The sequence below is a fragment of the Pleurodeles waltl genome, chromosome 4_1 (genome assembly GCF_031143425.1).
Source record: "Pleurodeles waltl isolate 20211129_DDA chromosome 4_1, aPleWal1.hap1.20221129, whole genome shotgun sequence".
Classification (NCBI taxonomy): Eukaryota; Metazoa; Chordata; class Amphibia; order Caudata; family Salamandridae; genus Pleurodeles; species Pleurodeles waltl.
In genome coordinates, this window is record NC_090442.1 from 212982614 (window position 1) to 213007430 (window position 24817).

A 24817-nucleotide genomic window follows, 5' to 3' on the forward strand; every position below is an offset into this window, starting at 1 on the left:
ACCCTCCCTGGGCCTATATTGGCCCCTAGGTCCCCTTCTCCCGGGGCTATGTAATTAATATTTGGGGAGAGGGGCTGAGTGGCCTCCTGGGGCCAATTTCGGCCCCGGCGACCCCATCTCTCATGGCCTATGTTATTAATATTTGGAGAGAGGTGTGAGCGAAGGTATTCTGCCCTTTTGCAATGAGCATGTCCAAACACAGAGTAGTTCCTTTCAAGTTCAGGGACTACTTTGGAAAAATGTGCTCTGTGGGACGTAAAAATATTTTTGTTTTACCCTATGTTTTTTTAGCTTGATGAGGGCATAGAAGCTTCCCCAAAAATGAAGTTTTGCAAAAACCATGACAATACAAAACAAACATTGGTAAAGGGAAAAGGCTGGAAGCCAACACCAGACCTACTGGCTTTACCAATGCTTGTTTTCACTTGAAATGTGTCAGACAGTTGTGCAGATGATGCAAGAAGGCATCTGCCAGGCATAACTCTCAACTGTTAATGTTGGAAAAACCGACTGAAGTTTTACTGGAAAAAAGAAAATTACTGGATAATTCTGGAATTTTACATTGCAGGGCATTAAAAAACAATTTGGACGTAACTGCCTATTCAAATGCAAATACATAGCCACAGTGACTTTGAAGAGAATCAAACACAAATGTGAAGTCATCTTGTTATCCAATAATAGCTTCCATCAACATATTTTATTTTGCTCAGTGGAAGCTTTAACAGACATTTATTTAATAATTAACACCACCATAGTTTGTAATGACACCGTTTGCAGCAATAAAAACAAAATTTTGTTTAAATGGCATTGCACTAATGAATTAACTTAAGTTGTTTACATAAGGCAACCTCTTATTTTTATGATTGATACACAAAATCTTACTGTGAAATGGATCCAATTTCTTCGATTGAGCTTTTGTTGCACAAGCTCAACTAGGAAGAAGTGGAACTCTTCTGCAAAGATTAGGAAGTGTTAAGAGGGATTACTGCATGTGTGCAGAAGAGTGGAGATACACCTGCTTGTGCTTTGTAGAAGGGCTAGACCTGTGCTTTGATTGTAGTGAAGCATGTTCATGTAGGAGGAAGTGGAAGTCTGCAGAGGCAAGGGAGTTCTATGGAAGAGGACGGTATGTGTGCAAGATGTGCTCTGTCTAAGGGCCAGAGATGTCTACTCATCGTGTCAAAACAAGTGGTAAGAAAATGCTTGTTGGTACATATCAGGAAGGCTTTCATTACCCTTGCGGTAGCCTTTGGAAATAATACTCTAGGGTTTGTATCAGCAGTGTCATCTACATTGTTTGGAGCCTGCAGGCTTTGAAGTTTTTTTTTGTTACAAAAGGCCTGATGAACATGGATATTTCTGATGTGGATCAGAAGCATAAGCCAGTTACACATTTTTGCTGTTCTTTTACAGAATAAGAAAGCAGATCATCTAAGCTGGCATCTGAAGAATTTCAGGATGTTTAGCTTAAACTAAGCCTTTGATGTGAGGCTGCCTCTGGGCCCAGGGGGCTGTAACTTTAGCTGTAGGAAAGAAATTCCATTTGCATGTTGTGGAAAATGTCTAGGCTACAGAAAGCAGGCACCACAAGGTCCCTAACATGCACACTCCTCTCATAAATGATGTTATTTCAAAAATTGCAGTGATGTTATTAATGATGTTATAGAATAGGTCATGAGTGATGTAATATGTAGGGTAATTAGCTGTGCATGGCGAGGACGCAGTTATAGTTACCTTAGGGCACAAGTTTTAGTTACTAGAGATAACAATAACTGGTAAATTTCAGTGTTTTTTTGTTTACATTATTACACTGACTCTCATATTTTCACCTAACTATAACATCACTTTAACCATTAGTTTCATAAGTGAATTTCTAGGATTTTTTTAACGTCAAGTAATATTTTATTACCATATGGGTTAGTCACGAGGTGTGGCCTGAAAACAGCCAACCCTACTACATATGCATGGCCTTCTGGCATGCACATCGTTTGATTGGCCACACAGGATCTTGCCACTTAGGCAGACTTACTGACTTTGTCAAAGAGCCACAACACCAACAAAAGTGAGCACTTTATCAGTGGGTGAGCACATCAATATATATAAGGCAGATCTATCATCTTTGTAAAAAAAAAAAACACCCATTTTTTAAAATCAAATCTATATTTCAATAATTCACACAATGCAATGTTTATTAATATTAATTATAAACATGTTTAATAACGCTCTAATAAAAACACGTCTGTGACTCTTTCCTTTTACCTATTTTTATTATTACATTTTGTAGGTGAAAAATGGTACAATAAATACAGGCATTTTTTTAAACCAAAAAATGTCTCTGAGTCTTTTGTTAACATTTTTCGGTCCAGAAAATGAAATCAAACATACAACCAAAAGGGCCTTACACTCCAACTGCAGAGCATAGAACTCCAGCTAGGAGAGCTTTAAAAAACATATTGTGAGTTCTCTTGTGGTCGTGAATTTAATGACCCAGGAGACTTACAGTTGTTTTTAATATCGCTGTGGGGCTGCTGGACTTCCTGCAGTCCCCAACAACATTAAAAACACAGCTTGGAGGTGTCCCTCCCTATTCTAGGGGTACCATGGAGCTCCTCTACAAGCCACTAGGGACCCCATCTCTAGGGCCTTTTTTTTTTAAACTAAGGGGAGGGAGGTGCGTAGCCCCTCCCAGAGCCACTAAGTTTCCCAGGGACTCCTTCCCCCGGGGACTTTTTTTTTTATTAAGGGGAGGGGGGCCAGTGCCCCCTCCCTGTGTCATGGATGGTCCCAGAGGATCCAATCCCTCTGGACCAAGGTTCATGAAAAGGGAAGGAAGCATGTGCCCACCCCTCCTGAGCTACTGATAGGCCCGGGGATCCCATCCCCCAGGGCCTCTGAAGGGCGTCCCAGAGCTGACCCGGGGCACCCACAAACTACTACGCTGGGATCTGAGGGGGCAGCATTTTTGTACTGCTCCTGCCGGGTGGGAGCTAAGTGGAGTTTCCTGCCCAGGACAGTGTGGGTAGGCTATGCCCACACCCTCTTGGGCAGGAAACCACATTGTCCTTGGTGTCGGCTCCCTCAGACACTGTGTAGTATCTTGCCCAGGGGATTGGGGTTCTTGGGACAGAGACAGCCATGGGGAGGGGGACGCACGGCCTTCCTCCCCTTTTTGTTGTATTTTGGCCCAGGGGGATGGGATCCCGGGGCCCAACAGAGGCTTGGGGAGAGTGGCTCCACATCCTCTTCCTTTTTTATAAAATCCCCCAGGGACCATTAGTGGCTTGGGGGTGGAGGGGGACATGCCCCCTTCCCTCTAATGAACATTTGGTCCCAAGGATGAGGTCCCTGGGGCCATTTTGTAGCTTCAATCTAAACTTGTCCCTGGGAGATGGAGTCCCCGGGGCTGTGAGTGACTCAGCAAGGGGAGGGGCTTCACTCACAGTCTTCTCCCTACACGTGGGCCCTGTCCCTCCCCACAGGTCAAATTTTTTTCATTGAAAATGCTGGACGGCGTTTTATATTTTTTTAAACAAAAAATGTTGCAGTCCTTTAGGAATCCTGCGGGAGGCCCAAGGGATTGCAACTTAAAAAAATATACATATACTTATATATACATATTTTCTGTTTCACATATATATATATATATATGAAACAGAAAATATGCCATTCCTCCTAGGCATAGGAAGACCGCACTCCAAAGTTCTTAGATGCAAAATAAATTTAATGGTGACGCATTTCAATCAAATGATCTTCTTCACAGTCTATGTAAAATGCATGGAGATTTTATATTTTGGTACAACCTTTTTTCTCGGCCCCCGCTTGACAGATCACCTCAAAATGTTTCATGCATAGACTAGACAAAAATGACCACTTTTTAAAAAAGTTTCATGAAGATTCGTCACAAAATGCCAATGTTTTTACCAAAATAAAAGAGCCATTGCCTATGGAAAGGCTGACCTAACTACTAGGCAGTGGTTACTGACAGGTGAAAAAGTGTAGTTCAAATGCATTTGTAATGACAATAGCCCATGTACCTCCCATTCACAATGATACCTGTGAATTGGAAGGGTGAAAATCAAAGTAAACTTTGCTCTGATCCTCTAAGGTTAGCATTAGTCCAAGCTCATTAATTTCAGAAGGAAAGATCAGTGTGTTGGTAAAGGGGTGACTGGGCCTAGTAGGTGGATTAGTTGGCTCATTCACAGTTTAGTGAATTCGCAGACGGACAGATAAAGTGTAGGATAGTTTACTTGAATGGAGATTTGAGACCCCATCACCAGGGGCCTGGCCAGTAGATAGTGGGTGCCATGGAGGCCGCCCACGGCACCTTCTATATAATCAAATGGAAGGGGGCATGCAGCCACCCTCCCTGGGCCTATATTGGCCCCTAGGTCCCCTTCTCCCGGGGCTATGTAATTAATATTTGGGGAGAGGGGCTGAGTGGCCTCCTGGGGCCAATTTCGGCCCCGGCGACCCCATCTCTCATGGCCTATGTTATTAATATTTGGAGAGAGGTGTGAGCGAAGGTATTCTGCCCTTTTGCAATGAGCATGTCCAAACACAGAGTAGTTCCTTTCAAGTTCAGGGACTACTTTGGAAAAATGTGCTCTGTGGGACGTAAAACTATTTTTGTTTTACCCTATGTTTTTTTAGCTTGATGAGGGCATAGAAGCTTCCCCAAAAATGAAGTTTTGCAAAAACCATGACAATACAAAACAAACATTGGTAAAGGCAAAAGGCTGGAAGCCAACACCAGACCTACTGGCTTTACCAATGCTTGTTTTCACTTGAAATGTGTCAGACAGTTGTGCAGATGATGCAAGAAGGCATCTGCCAGGCATAACTCTCAACTGTTAATGTTGGAAAAACCGACTGAAGTTTTACTGGAAAAAAGAAAATTACTGGATAATTCTGGAATTTTACATTGCAGGGCATTAAAAAACAATTTGGACGTAACTGCCTATTCAAATGCAAATACATAGCCACAGTGACTTTGAAGAGAATCAAACACAAATGTGAAGTCATCTTGTTATCCAATAATAGCTTCCATCAACATATTTTATTTTGCTCAGTGGAAGCTTTAACAGACATTTATTTAATAATTAACACCACCATAGTTTGTAATGACACCGTTTGCAGCAATAAAAACAAAATTTTGTTTAAATGGCATTGCACTAATGAATTAACTTAAGTTGTTTACATAAGACAACCTCTTATTTTTATGATTGATACACAAAATCTTACTGTGAAATGGATCCAATTTCTTCGATTGAGCTTTTGTTGCACAAGCTCAACTAGGAAGAAGTGGAACTCTTCTGCAAAGATTAGGAAGTGTTAAGAGGGATTACTGCATGTGTGCAGAAGAGTGGAGATACACCTGCTTGTGCTTTGTAGAAGGGCTAGACCTGTGCTTTGATTGTAGTGAAGCATGTTCATGTAGGAGGAAGTGGAAGTCTGCAGAGGCAAGGGAGTTCTATGGAAGAGGACGGTATGTGTGCAAGAGGTGCTCTGTGTAAGGGCCAGAGATGTCTACTCATCGTGTCAAAACAAGTGGTAAGAAAATGCTTGTTGGTACATATCAGGAAGGCTTTCATTACCCTTGCGGTAGCCTTTGGAAATAATACTCTAGGGTTTGTATCAGCAGTGTCATCTACATTGTTTGGAGCCTGCAGGCTTTGAAGTTTTTTTTTGTTACAAAAGGCCTGATGAACATGGATATTTCTGATGTGGATCAGAAGCATAAACCAGTTACACATTTTTGCTGTTCTTTTACAGAATAAGAAAGCAGATCATCTAAGCTGGCATCTGAAGAATTTCAGGATGTTTAGCTTAAACTAAGCCTTTGATGTGAGGCTGCCTCTGGGCCCAGGGGGCTGTAACTTTAGCTGTAGGAAAGAAATTCCATTTGCATGTTGTGGAAAATGTCTAGGCTACAGAAAGCAGGCACCACAAGGTCCCTAACATGCACACTCCTCTCATAAATGATGTTATTTCAAAAGTTGCAGTGATGTTATTAATGATGTTATAGAATAGGTCATGAGTGATGTAATATGTAGGGTAATTAGCTGTGCATGGCGAGGACGCAGTTATAGTTACCTTAGGGCACAAGTTTTAGTTACTAGAGATAACAATAACTGGTAAATTTCAGTGTTTTTTTGTTTACATTATTACACTGACTCTCATATTTTCACCTAACTATAACATCACTTTAACCATTAGTTTCATAAGTGAATTTCTAGGATTTTATTAACGTCAAGTAATATTTTATTACCATATGGGTTAGTCACGAGGTGTGGCCTGAAAACAGCCAACCCTACTACATATGCATGGCCTTCTGGCATGCACATCGTTTGATTGGCCACACAGGATCTTGCCACTTAGGCAGACTTACTGACTTTGTCAAAGAGCCACAACACCAACAAAAGTGAGCACTTTATCAGTGGGTGAGCACATCAATATATATAAGGCAGATCTATCATCTTTGTAAAAAAAAAAAACACCCATTTTTTAAAATCAAATCTATATTTCAATAATTCACACAATGCAATGTTTATTAATATTAATTATAAACATGTTTAATAACGCTCTAATAAAAACACGTCTGTGACTCTTTCCTTTTACCTATTTTTATTATTACATTTTGTAGGTGAAAAATGGTACAATAAATACAGGCATTTTTTTAAACCAAAAAATGTCTCTGAGTCTTTTGTTAACATTTTTCGGTCCAGAAAATGAAATCAAACATACAACCAAAAGGGCCTTACACTCCAACTGCAGAGCATAGAACTCCAGCTAGGAGAGCTTTAAAAAACATATTGTGAGTTCTCTTGTGGTCGTGAATTTAATGACCCAGGAGACTTACAGTTGTTTTTAATATCGCTGTGGGGCTGCTGGACTTCCTGCAGTCCCCAACAACATTAAAAACACAGCTTGGAGGTGTCCCTCCCTATTCTAGGGGTACCATGGAGCTCCTCTACAAGCCACTAGGGACCCCATCTCTAGGGCCTTTTTTTTTTAAACTAAGGGGAGGGAGGTGCGTAGCCCCTCCCAGAGCCACTAAGTTTCCCAGGGACTCCTTCCCCCGGGGACTTTTTTTTTTTATTAAGGGGAGGGGGGCCAGTGCCCCCTCCCTGTGTCATGGATGGTCCCAGAGGATCCAATCCCTCTGGACCAAGGTTCATGAAAAGGGAAGGAAGCATGTGCCCACCCCTCCTGAGCTACTGATAGGCCCGGGGATCCCATCCCCCAGGGCCTCTGAAGGGCGTCCCAGAGCTGACCCGGGGCACCCACAAACTACTACGCTGGGATCTGAGGGGGCAGCATTTTTGTACTGCTCCTGCCGGGTGGGAGCTAAGTGGAGTTTCCTGCCCAGGACAGTGTGGGTAGGCTATGCCCACACCCTCTTGGGCAGGAAACCACATTGTCCTTGGTGTCGGCTCCCTCAGACACTGTGTAGTATCTTGCCCAGGGGATTGGGGTTCTTGGGACAGAGACAGCCATGGGGAGGGGGACGCACGGCCTTCCTCCCCTTTTTGTTGTATTTTGGCCCAGGGGGATGGGATCCCGGGGCCCAACAGAGGCTTGGGGAGAGTGGCTCCACATCCTCTTCCTTTTTTATAAAATCCCCCAGGGACCATTAGTGGCTTGGGGGTGGAGGGGGACATGCCCCCTTCCCTCTAATGAACATTTGGTCCCAAGGATGAGGTCCCTGGGGCCATTTTGTAGCTTCAATCTAAACTTGTCCCTGGGAGATGGAGTCCCCGGGGCTGTGAGTGACTCAGCAAGGGGAGGGGCTTCACTCACAGTCTTCTCCCTACACGTGGGCCCTGTCCCTCCCCACAGGTCAAATTTTTTTCATTGAAAATGCTGGACGGCGTTTTATATTTTTTTAAACAAAAAATGTTGCAGTCCTTTAGGAATCCTGCGGGAGGCCCAAGGGATTGCAACTTAAAAAAATATACATATACTTATATATACATATTTTCTGTTTCACATATATATATATATATATGAAACAGAAAATATGCCATTCCTCCTAGGCATAGGAAGACCGCACTCCAAAGTTCTTAGATGCAAAATAAATTTAATGGTGACGCATTTCAATCAAATGATCTTCTTCACAGTCTATGTAAAATGCATGGAGATTTTATATTTTGGTACAACCTTTTTTCTCGGCCCCCGCTTGACAGATCACCTCAAAATGTTTCATGCATAGACTAGACAAAAATGACCACTTTTTAAAAAAGTTTCATGAAGATTCGTCACAAAATGCCAATGTTTTTACCAAAATAAAAGAGCCATTGCCTATGGAAAGGCTGACCTAACTACTAGGCAGTGGTTACTGACAGGTGAAAAAGTGTAGTTCAAATGCATTTGTAATGACAATAGCCCATGTACCTCCCATTCACAATGATACCTGTGAATTGGAAGGGTGAAAATCAAAGTAAACTTTGCTCTGATCCTCTAAGGTTAGCATTAGTCCAAGCTCATTAATTTCAGAAGGAAAGATCAGTGTGTTGGTAAAGGGGTGACTGGGCCTAGTAGGTGGATTAGTTGGCTCATTCACAGTTTAGTGAATTCGCAGACGGACAGATAAAGTGTAGGATAGTTTACTTGAATGGAGATTTGAGACCCCATCACCAGGGGCCTGGCCAGTAGATAGTGGGTGCCATGGAGGCCGCCCACGGCACCTTCTATATAATCAAATGGAAGGGGGCATGCAGCCACCCTCCCTGGGCCTATATTGGCCCCTAGGTCCCCTTCTCCCGGGGCTATGTAATTAATATTTGGGGAGAGGGGCTGAGTGGCCTCCTGGGGCCAATTTCGGCCCCGGCGACCCCATCTCTCATGGCCTATGTTATTAATATTTGGAGAGAGGTGTGAGCGAAGGTATTCTGCCCTTTTGCAATGAGCATGTCCAAACACAGAGTAGTTCCTTTCAAGTTCAGGGACTACTTTGGAAAAATTTGCTCTGTGGGACGTAAAACTATTTTTGTTTTACCCTATGTTTTTTTAGCTTGATGAGGGCATAGAAGCTTCCCCAAAAATGAAGTTTTGCAAAAACCATGACAATACAAAACAAACATTGGTAAAGGCAAAAGGCTGGAAGCCAACACCAGACCTACTGGCTTTACCAATGCTTGTTTTCACTTGAAATGTGTCAGACAGTTGTGCAGATGATGCAAGAAGGCATCTGCCAGGCATAACTCTCAACTGTTAATGTTGGAAAAACCGACTGAAGTTTTACTGGAAAAAAGAAAATTACTGGATAATTCTGGAATTTTACATTGCAGGGCATTAAAAAACAATTTGGACGTAACTGCCTATTCAAATGCAAATACATAGCCACAGTGACTTTGAAGAGAATCAAACACAAATGTGAAGTCATCTTGTTATCCAATAATAGCTTCCATCAACATATTTTATTTTGCTCAGTGGAAGCTTTAACAGACATTTATTTAATAATTAACACCACCATAGTTTGTAATGACACCGTTTGCAGCATTAAAAACAAAATTTTGTTTAAATGGCATTGCACTAATGAATTAACTTAAGTTGTTTACATAAGACAACCTCTTATTTTTATGATTGATACACAAAATCTTACTGTGAAATGGATCCAATTTCTTCGATTGAGCTTTTGTTGCACAAGCTCAACTAGGAAGAAGTGGAACTCTTCTGCAAAGATTAGGAAGTGTTAAGAGGGATTACTGCATGTGTGCAGAAGAGTGGAGATACACCTGCTTGTGCTTTGTAGAAGGGCTAGACCTGTGCTTTGATTGTAGTGAAGCATGTTCATGTAGGAGGAAGTGGAAGTCTGCAGAGGCAAGGGAGTTCTATGGAAGAGGACGGTATGTGTGCAAGAGGTGCTCTGTGTAAGGGCCAGAGATGTCTACTCATCGTGTCAAAACAAGTGGTAAGAAAATGCTTGTTGGTACATATCAGGAAGGCTTTCATTACCCTTGCGGTAGCCTTTGGAAATAATACTCTAGGGTTTGTATCAGCAGTGTCATCTACATTGTTTGGAGCCTGCAGGCTTTGAAGTTTTTTTTTGTTACAAAAGGCCTGATGAACATGAATATTTCTGATGTGGATCAGAAGCATAAGCCAGTTACACATTTTTGCTGTTCTTTTACAGAATAAGAAAGCAGATCATCTAAGCTGGCATCTGAAGAATTTCAGGATGTTTAGCTTAAACTAAGCCTTTGATGTGAGGCTGCCTCTGGGCCCAGGGGGCTGTAACTTTAGCTGTAGGAAAGAAATTCCATTTGCATGTTGTGGAAAATGTCTAGGCTACAGAAAGCAGGCACCACAAGGTCCCTAACATGCACACTCCTCTCATAAATGATGTTATTTCAAAAGTTGCAGTGATGTTATTAATGATGTTATAGAATAGGTCATGAGTGATGTAATATGTAGGGTAATTAGCTGTGCATGGCGAGGACGCAGTTATAGTTACCTTAGGGCACAAGTTTTAGTTACTAGAGATAACAATAACTGGTAAATTTCAGTGTTTTTTTGTTTACATTATTAGACTGACTCTCATATTTTCACCTAACTATAACATCACTTTAACCATTAGTTTCATAAGTGAATTTCTAGGATTTTATTAACGTCAAGTAATATTTTATTACCATATGGGTTAGTCACGAGGTGTGGCCTGAAAACAGCCAACCCTACTACATATGCATGGCCTTCTGGCATGCACATCGTTTGATTGGCCACACAGGATCTTGCCACTTAGGCAGACTTACTGACTTTGTCAAAGAGCCACAACACCAACAAAAGTGAGCACTTTATCAGTGGGTGAGCACATCAATATATATAAGGCAGATCTATCATCTTTGTAAAAAAAAAAAAACACCCACTTTTTAAAATCAAATCTATATTTCAATAATTCACACAATGCAATGTTTATTAATATTAATTATAAACATGTTTAATAACGCTCTAATAAAAACACGTCTGTGACTCTTTCCTTTTACCTATTTTTATTATTACATTTTGTAGGTGAAAAATGGTACAATAAATACAGGCATTTTTTTAAACCAAAAAATGTCTCTGAGTCTTTTGTTAACATTTTTCGGTCCAGAAAATGAAATCAAACATACAACCAAAAGGGCCTTACACTCCAACTGCAGAGCATAGAACTCCAGCTAGGAGAGCTTTAAAAAACATATTGTGAGTTCTCTTGTGGTCGTGAATTTAATGACCCAGGAGACTTACAGTTGTTTTTAATATCGCTGTGGGGCTGCTGGACTTCCTGCAGTCCCCAACAACATTAAAAACACAGCTTGGAGGTGTCCCTCCCTATTCTAGGGGTACCATGGAGCTCCTCTACAAGCCACTAGGGACCCCATCTCTAGGGCCTTTTTTTTTTAAACTAAGGGGAGGGAGGTGCGTAGCCCCTCCCAGAGCCACTAAGTTTCCCAGGGACTCCTTCCCCCGGGGACTTTTTTTTTTTATTAAGGGGAGGGGGGCCAGTGCCCCCTCCCTGTGTCATGGATGGTCCCAGAGGATCCAATCCCTCTGGACCAAGGTTCATGAAAAGGGAAGGAAGCATGTGCCCACCCCTCCTGAGCTACTGATAGGCCCGGGGATCCCATCCCCCAGGGCCTCTGAAGGGCGTCCCAGAGCTGACCCGGGGCACCCACAAACTACTACGCTGGGATCTGAGGGGGCAGCATTTTTGTACTGCTCCTGCCGGGTGGGAGCTAAGTGGAGTTTCCTGCCCAGGACAGTGTGGGTAGGCTATGCCCACACCCTCTTGGGCAGGAAACCACATTGTCCTTGGTGTCGGCTCCCTCAGACACTGTGTAGTATCTTGCCCAGGGGATTGGGGTTCTTGGGACAGAGACAGCCATGGGGAGGGGGACGCACGGCCTTCCTCCCCTTTTTGTTGTATTTTGGCCCAGGGGGATGGGATCCCGGGGCCCAACAGAGGCTTGGGGAGAGTGGCTCCACATCCTCTTCCTTTTTTATAAAATCCCCCAGGGACCATTAGTGGCTTGGGGGTGGAGGGGGACATGCCCCCTTCCCTCTAATGAACATTTGGTCCCAAGGATGAGGTCCCTGGGGCCATTTTGTAGCTTCAATCTAAACTTGTCCCTGGGAGATGGAGTCCCCGGGGCTGTGAGTGACTCAGCAAGGGGAGGGGCTTCACTCACAGTCTTCTCCCTACACGTGGGCCCTGTCCCTCCCCACAGGTCAAATTTTTTTCATTGAAAATGCTGGACGGCGTTTTATATTTTTTTAAACAAAAAATGTTGCAGTCCTTTAGGAATCCTGCGGGAGGCCCAAGGGATTGCAACTTAAAAAAATATACATATACTTATATATACATATTTTCTGTTTCACATATATATATATATATATGAAACAGAAAATATGCCATTCCTCCTAGGCATAGGAAGACCGCACTCCAAAGTTCTTAGATGCAAAATAAATTTAATGGTGACGCATTTCAATCAAATGATCTTCTTCACAGTCTATGTAAAATGCATGGAGATTTTATATTTTGGTACAACCTTTTTTCTCGGCCCCCGCTTGACAGATCACCTCAAAATGTTTCATGCATAGACTAGACAAAAATGACCACTTTTTAAAAAAGTTTCATGAAGATTCGTCACAAAATGCCAATGTTTTTACCAAAATAAAAGAGCCATTGCCTATGGAAAGGCTGACCTAACTACTAGGCAGTGGTTACTGACAGGTGAAAAAGTGTAGTTCAAATGCATTTGTAATGACAATAGCCCATGTACCTCCCATTCACAATGATACCTGTGAATTGGAAGGGTGAAAATCAAAGTAAACTTTGCTCTGATCCTCTAAGGTTAGCATTAGTCCAAGCTCATTAATTTCAGAAGGAAAGATCAGTGTGTTGGTAAAGGGGTGACTGGGCCTAGTAGGTGGATTAGTTGGCTCATTCACAGTTTAGTGAATTCGCAGACGGACAGATAAAGTGTAGGATAGTTTACTTGAATGGAGATTTGAGACCCCATCACCAGGGGCCTGGCCAGTAGATAGTGGGTGCCATGGAGGCCGCCCACGGCACCTTCTATATAATCAAATGGAAGGGGGCATGCAGCCACCCTCCCTGGGCCTATATTGGCCCCTAGGTCCCCTTCTCCCGGGGCTATGTAATTAATATTTGGGGAGAGGGGCTGAGTGGCCTCCTGGGGCCAATTTCGGCCCCGGCGACCCCATCTCTCATGGCCTATGTTATTAATATTTGGAGAGAGGTGTGAGCGAAGGTATTCTGCCCTTTTGCAATGAGCATGTCCAAACACAGAGTAGTTCCTTTCAAGTTCAGGGACTACTTTGGAAAAATTTGCTCTGTGGGACGTAAAACTATTTTTGTTTTACCCTATGTTTTTTTAGCTTGATGAGGGCATAGAAGCTTCCCCAAAAATGAAGTTTTGCAAAAACCATGACAATACAAAACAAACATTGGTAAAGGCAAAAGGCTGGAAGCCAACACCAGACCTACTGGCTTTACCAATGCTTGTTTTCACTTGAAATGTGTCAGACAGTTGTGCAGATGATGCAAGAAGGCATCTGCCAGGCATAACTCTCAACTGTTAATGTTGGAAAAACCGACTGAAGTTTTACTGGAAAAAAGAAAATTACTGGATAATTCTGGAATTTTACATTGCAGGGCATTAAAAAACAATTTGGACGTAACTGCCTATTCAAATGCAAATACATAGCCACAGTGACTTTGAAGAGAATCAAACACAAATGTGAAGTCATCTTGTTATCCAATAATAGCTTCCATCAACATATTTTATTTTGCTCAGTGGAAGCTTTAACAGACATTTATTTAATAATTAACACCACCATAGTTTGTAATGACACCGTTTGCAGCATTAAAAACAAAATTTTGTTTAAATGGCATTGCACTAATGAATTAACTTAAGTTGTTTACATAAGACAACCTCTTATTTTTATGATTGATACACAAAATCTTACTGTGAAATGGATCCAATTTCTTCGATTGAGCTTTTGTTGCACAAGCTCAACTAGGAAGAAGTGGAACTCTTCTGCAAAGATTAGGAAGTGTTAAGAGGGATTACTGCATGTGTGCAGAAGAGTGGAGATACACCTGCTTGTGCTTTGTAGAAGGGCTAGACCTGTGCTTTGATTGTAGTGAAGCATGTTCATGTAGGAGGAAGTGGAAGTCTGCAGAGGCAAGGGAGTTCTATGGAAGAGGACGGTATGTGTGCAAGAGGTGCTCTGTGTAAGGGCCAGAGATGTCTACTCATCGTGTCAAAACAAGTGGTAAGAAAATGCTTGTTGGTACATATCAGGAAGGCTTTCATTACCCTTGCGGTAGCCTTTGGAAATAATACTCTAGGGTTTGTATCAGCAGTGTCATCTACATTGTTTGGAGCCTGCAGGCTTTGAAGTTTTTTTTTGTTACAAAAGGCCTGATGAACATGAATATTTCTGATGTGGATCAGAAGCATAAGCCAGTTACACATTTTTGCTGTTCTTTTACAGAATAAGAAAGCAGATCATCTAAGCTGGCATCTGAAGAATTTCAGGATGTTTAGCTTAAACTAAGCCTTTGATGTGAGGCTGCCTCTGGGCCCAGGGGGCTGTAACTTTAGCTGTAGGAAAGAAATTCCATTTGCATGTTGTGGAAAATGTCTAGGCTACAGAAAGCAGGCACCACAAGGTCCCTAACATGCACACTCCTCTCATAAATGATGTTATTTCAAAAGTTGCAGTGATGTTATTAATGATGTTATAGAATAGGTCATGAGTGATGTAATATGTAGCGTAATTAGCTGTGCATGGCGAGGACGCAGTTATAGTTACCTTAGGGCACAAGTTTTTGTTACTAGAGATAACAATAACTGGTAAATTTCAGTGTTTTTTTGTTTACATTATTACACTGACTCTCATATTTTCACCTAACTATAACATCACTTTAACCATTAGTTTCATAAGTGAATTTCTAGGATTTTATTAACGTCAAGTAATATTTTATTACCATATGGGTTAGTCACGAGGTGTGGCCTGAAAACAGCCAACCCTACTACATATGCATGGCCTTCTGGCATGCACATCGTTTGATTGGCCACACAGGATCTTGCCACTTAGGCAGACTTACTGACTTTGTCAAAGAGCCACAACACCAACAAAAGTGAGCACTTTATCAGTGGGTGAGCACATCAATATATATAAGGCAGATCTATCATCTTTGTAAAAAAAAAAAACACCCATTTTTTAAAATCAAATCTATATTTCAATAATTCACACAATGCAATGTTTATTAATATTAATTATAAACATGTTTAATAACGCTCTAATAAAAACACGTCTGTGACTCTTTCCTTTTACCTATTTTTATTATTACATTTTGTAGGTGAAACATGGTACAATAAATACAGGCATTTTTTTAAACCAAAAAATGTCTCTGAGTCTTTTGTTAACATTTTTCGGTCCAGAAAATGAAATCAAACATACAACCAAAAGGGCCTTACACTCCAACTGCAGAGCATAGAACTCCAGCTAGGAGAGCTTTAAAAAACATATTGTGAGTTCTCTTGTGGTCGTGAATTTAATGACCCAGGAGACTTACAGTTGTTTTTAATATCGCTGTGGGGCTGCTGGACTTCCTGCAGTCCCCAACAACATTAAAAACACAGCTTGGAGGTGTCCCTCCCTATTCTAGGGGTACCATGGAGCTCCTCTACAAGCCACTAGGGACCCCATCTCTAGGGCCTTTTTTTTTAAAACTAAGGGGAGGGAGGTGCGTAGCCCCTCCCAGAGCCACTAAGTTTCCCAGGGACTCCTTCCCCTGGGGACTTTTTTTTTTGTATTAAGGGGAGGGGGGCCAGTGCCCCCTCCCTGTGTCATGGATGGTCCCAGAGGATCCAATCCCTCTGGACCAAGGTTCATGAAAAGGGAAGGAAGCATGTGCCCACCCCTCCTGAGCTACTGATAGGCCCGGGGATCCCATCCCCCAGGGCCTCTGAAGGGCGTCCCAGAGCTGACCCGGGGCACCCACAAACTACTACGCTGGGATCTGAGGGGGCAGCATTTTTGTACTGCTCCTGCCGGGTGGGAGCTAAGTGGAGTTTCCTGCCCAGGACAGTGTGGGTAGGCTATGCCCACACCCTCTTGGGCAGGAAACCACATTGTCCTTGGTGTCGGCTCCCTCAGACACTGTGTAGTATCTTGCCCAGGGGATTGGGGTTCTTGGGACAGAGACAGCCATGGGGAGGGGGATGCACGGCCTTCCTCCCCTTTTTGTTGTATTTTGGCCCAGGGGGATGGGATCCCGGGGCCCAACAGAGGCTTGGGGAGAGTGGCTCCACATCCTCTTCCTTTTTTATAAAATCCCCCAGGGACCATTAGTGGCTTGGGGGTGGAGGGGGACATGCCCCCTTCCCTCTAATGAACATTTGGTCCCAAGGATGAGGTCCCTGGGGCCATTTTGTAGCTTCAATCTAAACTTGTCCCTGGGAGATGGAGTCCCCGGGGCTGTGAGTGACTCAGCAAGGGGAGGGGCTTCACTCACAGTCTTCTCCCTACACGTGGGCCCTGTCCCTCCCCACAGGTCAAATTTTTTTAATTGAAAATGCTGGAAGGCGTTTTATATTTTTTTAAACAAAAAATGTTGCAGTCCTTTAGGAATCCTGCGGGAGGCCCAAGGGATTGCAACTTAAAAAAATATACATATACTTATATATACATATTTTCTGTTTCACATATATATATATGAAACAGAAAATATGCCATTCCTCCTAGGCATAGGAAGACCGCACTCCAAAGTTCTTAGATGCAAAATAAATTTAATGGTGACGCATTTCAATCAAATGATCTTCTTCACAGTCTATGTAAAATGCATGGAGATTTTATATTTTGGTACAACCTTTTTTCTCGGCCCCCGCTTGACAGATCACCTCAAAATGTTTCATGCATAGACTAGACAACAATTACCACTTTTTAAAAAAGTTTCATGAAGATTCGTCACAAAATGCCAACGTTTTTACCAAAATAAAAGAGCCATTGCCTATGGAAAGGCTGACCTAACTACTAGGCAGTGGTTACTGACAGGTGAAAAAGTGTAGTTCAAATGCATTTGTAATGACAATAGCCCATGTACCTCCCATTCACAATGATACCTGTGAATTGGAAGGGTGAAAATCAAAGTAAACTTTGCTCTGATCCTCTAAGGTTAGCATTAGTCCAAGCTCATTAATTTCAGAAGGAAAGATCAGTGTGTTGGTAAAGGGGTGACTGGGCCTAGTAGGTGGATTAGTTGGCTCATTCACAGTTTAGTGAATTCGCAGACGGACAGATAAAGTGTAGGATAGTTTACTTGAATGGAGAAGCGGGTGAGCTAATGAATAAATGGGAAGTGTCTGTGGCTGTTTAGAACCAACTTAAATGTTTTGAATATGGATGGAAAAGCATTTTATATGTGGGCGTGGTTTGTATGGTAGTTGTGTCAGAAATACATTCTATGTGCTGCTCCTTTTGACAAAAAAGTATGCCTTGCCCTAAAGAGAAGAGTTTGATGCAGCCCCAATAGGATTTGTAGATGCGTATCCAGGATGGATTCTGTTGAAATGTGTTTCACGCCTCACAGTCCCATTCTTCTGTGTTACTAAAACAGCATCCATTGAGGTGCCTTTCCTAGCTTTTAAGAAACTAACTGCACACTCTGAGGTACCCAAGTAGAATTCATACAAGCATAGCCATCTTAGACATTTTGTGAAATGTAGGCCTACCTTTTTTTTTTTCTTTGCAGTTTTACACAGTGCAAATCCAAAGGTACTGGAGAGCTTCACATCGGCTCCAGTTACTTTACACAAGATCAAATTCATATTTTTAGGCATGGGGAGATTAAGTGATATACGCAGAATCACAGGATGTTGAGCCAACGCAGAGACTCAAACCTGCTTCCCTAGTTTCAAAGTTGGCAGCTCTGGCCATAACACCACATGCTCTCTCCTTGTATAACCACACGCCTTTGTGGTAGCCAGTGACAGGATTTGTAGATGTGGATTCATTCTAGGGTTTAAGAAACAAAAGTTCAGACTGCCAACCTACAAATACATTTCCCCATGTGAAGGGGGTGGAGGTCTAGATGGAGCAGGGCCTTGTGCCAAGAGCTACCAAAGAGACACTGCCTAAAACACATCACCCCACCCTTCCCCCAAAAAAACACAAAGGGCTGTGGAGGCTATTGCCAATGTCCTAGGGTGTTTTCACACTCTTTAACGGCCATCCGTTGCTTACAACCTCCAAAGATGAGCTGGAGAACACCTTTGTGCAGTGGTTTCCAGTTCGTCTTCCCTACTGCCATGTGACCGGGAAGGGAGCCAAAATCGGGTGACACACAGTGGCACCATGTGAGATTGCACGTCTCCAGTTCTATGGTTATCTAACGGCTTCAATCTGAGTTACCTGCATAAGTATCATACATGCACAGCCATCGTAGATTGGGTAAAACAGCAACATATGGATACGCAGCTGCCTGTGCTTGACCCGCCGATGTCGGCTTAGTGTAACGTTTCAACAGCAATTGTACTACTGATAGCACAATGCAAGCCAGAAGCATAATCACATGCAGGGAAAGTGGAGTTCTTCCCAGCCACTAAATTTGAATATTTATATCCCACCAAGCATGTCTTACAGACACTACTTTTCGTGAAATATTTCCCCAGACACAAAATCGCAAGATTAAATATCTCTCCAGGCTACTCGTGACACTCTTAAAAGAAGTCACATTGGGTGTACTGCAATATTTATAACCTGTGTGTCAGGCTGCACCAAGGGCGTTATAAAAATCATGCTTAAGGACATGGAATAATTGTCTCTGTCAGCACTTATTTTTGAATTATGTGATTAGTACGATTTATTTATCAAGAAAAATAATCTAATTTGAACCAACTGTTTGAGAGCAAAGGATAACCTTTTTTTTTATTATTGTAAACACTACTCAGGCTAAAAACACTGCAAATGTTTTTTATCACGAAATCATTGACCGCATGTATGTGCATAACCAATAAACATTGGCAAAGCCAATAGGACGGCCTTGAATGAGCTAATGCATGCATCATTAGCATATTAGAAGAAGGGACACAGGAGGGACCCGGAAGAATGGGTTATAGTTGTAATTAGTCACTCATGCTGTTCAATACCAGCACTCAAGTGGAGGCAGAAGGATACACTCAATCAGGGAAAATCCTTTGGTGAGTGGTGACTACTCCACTGGCTGAGGGAAGACATGAGTGACAAAGTTTTGAGACGGTGTCTGAAAGATTCAAGTCGAAGAATGCCAGTGGTGTAAAGGGATTGTTCAGTGTTCGCTCTATGTATAATGTTAGTAGTAGATTTTATTTATGGTTGTGCTGTCCAGCCCAGGCATAAAAATGAAGGAAGCATCTGAACACTTTCTGTCAGTGAAATGTCGATGTTGGCTTCTTGTCGTGTGTTAAAGCCTCATCTTCAGATCATTCCATTTACTGTTTGAAGATGTGAATTCGACTTCTAGCCTGACGCAAATGCAAGTTAATGCACAAGTTAAATGTGAATATAGTAATATTTAATATTAAAAAATACCAACTTTGGAAGCAAAATGTTACAAAAAAGAGATCAGGTAAGTATTGTTTTCAAATTTGGAAAAATAAATATATCTCTTACTGGGTCTTGCACTAAGCGTGGCTCTAATATGTGTGCATTCCAAATGGAATGTTCATGTTCAAGGATAGTGAAGGAATGCCAAGAGCAGTAGCCCTTGATTCTGGCCTTTGCCAGTCGATTCTGATGTATGTTCAATAAATAAGCAATTTTTGAGTTAAAAAATAATAATTTCTTTAGATTATGATCATAGTATTGTTACAGCTACCATGTTTGTACTCACCCACCACGAGTGCCGTGCACTCCACTTCCTCCTGACCCAGCTGGATCGTCAGTCGCTCCACTTGGCCCACAACACTTGAACTGTTCAGGAAACTTAAGGCTGGCTCCTTGTTTCTGTTGGTTGGTGTCTCGTCTAACCTGCAGGACAGTATGGCACTAAAGTTGAGACTGCAAACCATTATGCTATTTAACAATACAGTGTTACTACGACTACAGTGGACAGCTTTCAGATTTCAAAATCCAACTGAGATTTCTGAAGTGCCAACATATATGCAAATAACCTGTGCTGCAAATGATTATATGCAGGTTTTCCTCAACTCTTTTCATTATGGATACCTTGAAAACATCAGTGGGATATACTATTCCATGGGTAGACTATCTCAGTCCTGCACTCTAGGAAGGCATCCAAGATTCACCTCCTTGGATAATTCCCACATCAAAACCTGAGCTTGGTAGTGTCGTAAAGATCCCAAAGCCACGCTCCATTTTGGGCACATTAAATAAGCCTGTCTGACTTTGGCCTATATATTGCATGTCATTATTTTTCGCAGAACTCATGAAAGGGTTACATTTTCCAAGCAATGACTTTGCTATTGCCCAAGGCGATACAAGTATATTACAAGTTCCCTGATATCTACATTTCAAGATCTAACAGTAAATATATAAAATAAATAAATAGTTTGAATTGAAGTATTCTTGTCATACTGAGTCACACTGGTATGTCTTTGACTAAGTGGACAGTGCACTCATATACGGTATGGGTCATTGGTCAACTCTATAAAAACCCCATGAATTAACCACTGAAGAAGAGACATCTTCACCAGTGGTTATCGCAAAATGTCCTCCCACACCACTATAGTGCCACAGCAGACGTTCATATGCTGAGTGCCAATGCAGAGAAGAGATGAGTACAGCTCAGTTGACAATTTTTTTCTTTAGGAGGAAACAGTCTCTCCTTGCCGAAGCCTGACAACCACATCTTCTCCTCTGTGAGCAGGTATGCAATGCACTGAATCCCAAGAAGCTCTAGAAGCAAGTTAGCTATGCCATGCTCCCATAGTGTGGCATATAGAAGTAGTTTTTAGGGTGTTAGTCTGCTAGGAACATCCAACCTCGTTAAAAATTTTCATATTATTCTTGCTGTTATTGACATGCATTAGTGTTGTTCTATTTATAAGCATTGTGGTTATTACTCATGTACTAAACAACAGGATGAGACTGTTGAAATAAGCACTTTTAAACATTTAGGTCCTCATTACGAGTGTGGCGGTCTTACCGCCACAGGCCCGGCGGTAAACACCATCGCATTAGAAGTCTGGCTGTTTGGGCAAAGCCAAATCGTCACAATGCTGCCAGTCCGCCCGTCCGGTTGGATCGCAGCGACCAGCGGTGAACTCCTCCGGGCCGGCTGCAGGCTTAAGACTGCCGGCCGTATTAAGAATCCCCATTCCTCTCGCCGGCAGATGCACCCCCACCCGTCCACACACTTTCAAACACCCCCCCCACCTGACCACACACTTGCAAACACCCCCACCCGACCACACACTTGCAATAACCCCCACCCAACCACATACTTGCAGACACCCCCACCCGACTGCACGCATACATAAAAAAAAAACCACCCGAACACATGCACACATACACGCACCCTCACTCGCTCACATTGACATACATGCACCCCACTCGCTCTCATACTGACATACATGCACCCAGACTCATCAGCACACCTCCCACAAACACCCCTGCTCATCTGCACACCTTCATACACTCACCCCCACTCATCAACAAACTCCCTGACATACACCCCCACTCACTCACATGCACCCATACACACCCTTCTCGCATGCATCCCAATACACACACCTACTCACTTGCACCCCGACACACAACTCTCCCCTCTGCTTCCATTCAGACACCACATCCTCCACACACACATACATACACACACGCACACCCATACCGCTACACATACACGCACACAACACACCCTCCCACTCCCTTTCGGACAGTCCACCTACCTGTCTGGGTGAGGTGGTCATCCGGGAGGCGATGTGAGTCGGCATTTCCACTGCAAGTGGTGCACTGCCGTGCAGGGACCGCCATACCACATTAAGGGCATGATTATGACCTTGGCGGATGGGATACTCCATCACAAACGTGATGGATATCCCGCCCGCCATTTTACATGTTCCATAGGATATAATAGAACTTGTAATACAGTGGACGGGACATCCGTCAAGTTTATGACGGAGTATCCCATCCGCCAAGATCGTAATCAGGCCCTAAGTCTTGTAATACGGCAGGCGGAGTCCTTTTGGCATGGCTGTGCTGGCCGTGGAAACACCTCTCACCCGCCCTCTGCTGGCCTGGCGGTGTCGGGTTTGTGGCTGTAATGTGGCGGTCTTTGTTCTCTGACTCGTATTACGGTGGTCGTGAGACTGCCGACATGGCGGTCTTTCAAAAGGACCGCCAATGCCACAATGAGGGCCTTAGTGTATTTTTTAGTGCAGTACTTGTGTGTGCTATCCTGAAGAACAAAACTGGGTTTTATATTACCACTGCATCCCTGACCTTTTTTCTGGACTGTTGGTAACCCAAAAAGCTTGGACAGGACTCCACACTGACAAATATGCTTAGTGTGGTTGTGTGCGGCTAGAACATCCTGCACCTCCAAACTCAAGCGCTGGTGCTCTGAAATAAGTTTGGGCACTGGCAGGCAGAAAGCCAAACCTTGTAGAACTAGGCCAGAGCATTAGTTTACACAAGGGCTTTAATTTGCATATATGGCTTGAATGCAGCTCTGTCAGTCAGCGGCTCTCCACTGCTCTTACGACAAGTGATTATGTCACACAACAGTCAAAAAATGGAAAACACTGTTAAAACAGCCTGGTTACATGGAGTGGTAGAGACGGGGAAAAGGGGGGTTCGTGGCTAATGGAAAAAGTCTACAAAGGGCAAGAGTAGAATACAGTAAAGGTCAACCTGAAGGCCAGATTAAGCTTGAAGGGTGAAGGGAAATTAAGGGAGCATACAGGGTACATATCTACAAACACAATCTCTGTGTTTTTGTCAGGGTCTGCCTTGACATATAGAAGAGTGTTATTAAGCTCTGGAGTTCATAAATACTTTGTTCCAAATAAACCTTTTATAAACTTGAGGCAATAAAGGGACCTGCTGCACATTATTCAAAGCACGGGCTGTCACTGCTCACAATTACATAGAGTTTTCTCCCATTGCCCCATCTTAAACTACAAATGTTCATTAATTTCAGCTCACACATTTCTGTAGTCAAGTCTCTATGGGAGACATGAATTATGATGCTTACGTGCAATCTTCAGGGTAGAGGGAGACATGTGTGACCTGGAGGATCCCCGCTGAGATCTACTTGGCTCAGGCTAGCAGAAAGCTGTATCGATACTTGCACACAGGTTCTACCCTCCAACACTCTCTGTTCCTCCTACTTAATACCTCTCTGCCTACTGTAACTGTTCCTCCATCCTCTCTAACCCCATTGCTCTCTTCTCTCTCTCAGGGACAATGAAGGAGACAATTTACCATCCCTCATGCTCGCTACCCCCTTGCTTCCTCTTCCTCATCCCACCTATTCACCTCTTGTGCTATTCTCAACACTACACCCTTCTTATATCTTGTTGCACCTCCTTCATGCCTTCCGCCTACCTTCACTTGTAACTTGTATCACAGTTTATGCTACTATGTAAAAAGCACCTACAAAATTGATGATCAAGCACTATATAAATCTGTTACCTTCCATGGATCTGCATGGCATAGTAAATCTGGAGTAATAAAAGGTAGTGCAAATCGCTGCCTTGCCTTACTGTACATTGGGAAGGCGTTCCATGAGTGAAACGTGGGCGTTTGTACGCATCTTACCACTAGTAAATGTGGGAATGCTTCAAAATGGTACGATTTCCCTAAGGAGGCGTAAGAAGGAGAAATATGTTTATTTCTTCTTGTATTGTCTTCTTTCTATGTGCCCTGCATTCTTCAGCAAACACAGAATGATGGAAAACGCGTTAGAGGATTGTTTTTGTGCAGAAAGGTGTCCCTTATTGCATAAAAATAATCCTGCCTGCAACACAGGCACCTCTGCACCATGGTGCAAGGATGACTGCATTGACATTTGGCAACCATTAATTGGCCTGCACAAAGGGGTTATGTGCATAGTCATCAACATTACCGTCATCCCATGGATGTTTTGATGGAGGAAGACTTTTGCTCTCCTCAACACCCTCGCCCCAACATAATTCATATTATGAAAAAGGACCAATGGCCATTAATGGTGCATTGGAGGCCGAGTGGCTTCCTTGCCTGGAACAAGCACCAACAGTAAATAAAGTAGTTGGAACATTATACAACCTATGTACTGCAATAGAGTTGGAATATCAACATATGGTGCTGTGTACTTGAACCTACCAGTACAGTCAGTAGGAGCGTAAAGTACTGGCAGCAGAAGCAGCTCAGTACTGCCAGCTGAACTTTTACATTAGAGCAGAGGTCTTCCAACTAGGTGTAGTTTCTTTGTCTATTTAGTTTTTATCAAGTAGTTGTTCTTTCATAAGTCTCACATTTAACGTGGATTGCGAGCTACTGAAAAAGTACCCCTCAACTGATCTCCTACGTCCCACCTCCTGTGCTCAGCTGAGCCCCTTCCACTTCCCAAGTCTTCCTATAAAGTTCTGGAGGGAGACCTGGCTTCAAAACGTTTTGGGTAGGGGGGCTCAGAGCAAAAAAGGTCAGAGACCTCTGCATTATGGAGGACCCATATTTCATGTATTTAGCTTTTTCGTTTCAATTTTCTTTCAGTGAAACTCCACAGTGAATGTAGGGCAAGACCAGAGTGGGCGGAGATGGATTCTCCCTTCAAGACCGCTCTCTGACGTGAAGCTCCTCATCTCGCCATGGTTACACAAGA

The 24817-nt window shown here is 42.9% G+C and overlaps 1 protein-coding gene across 1 annotated transcript in view; it reads right to left on the minus strand.

Moving 5' to 3' along the window:
* The window catches only part of NRIP2 (nuclear receptor interacting protein 2), a 261101-nt gene that overhangs the window by 5824 nt on the left and 230460 nt on the right, over positions 1–24817 (minus strand). Inside the window, exon 4 of the mRNA XM_069228156.1 lies at positions 19886–20022. Within this exon, the coding sequence (XP_069084257.1) occupies positions 19886–20022 (137 nt within the window). The remainder of the gene's footprint in view (positions 1–19885; positions 20023–24817) is intronic.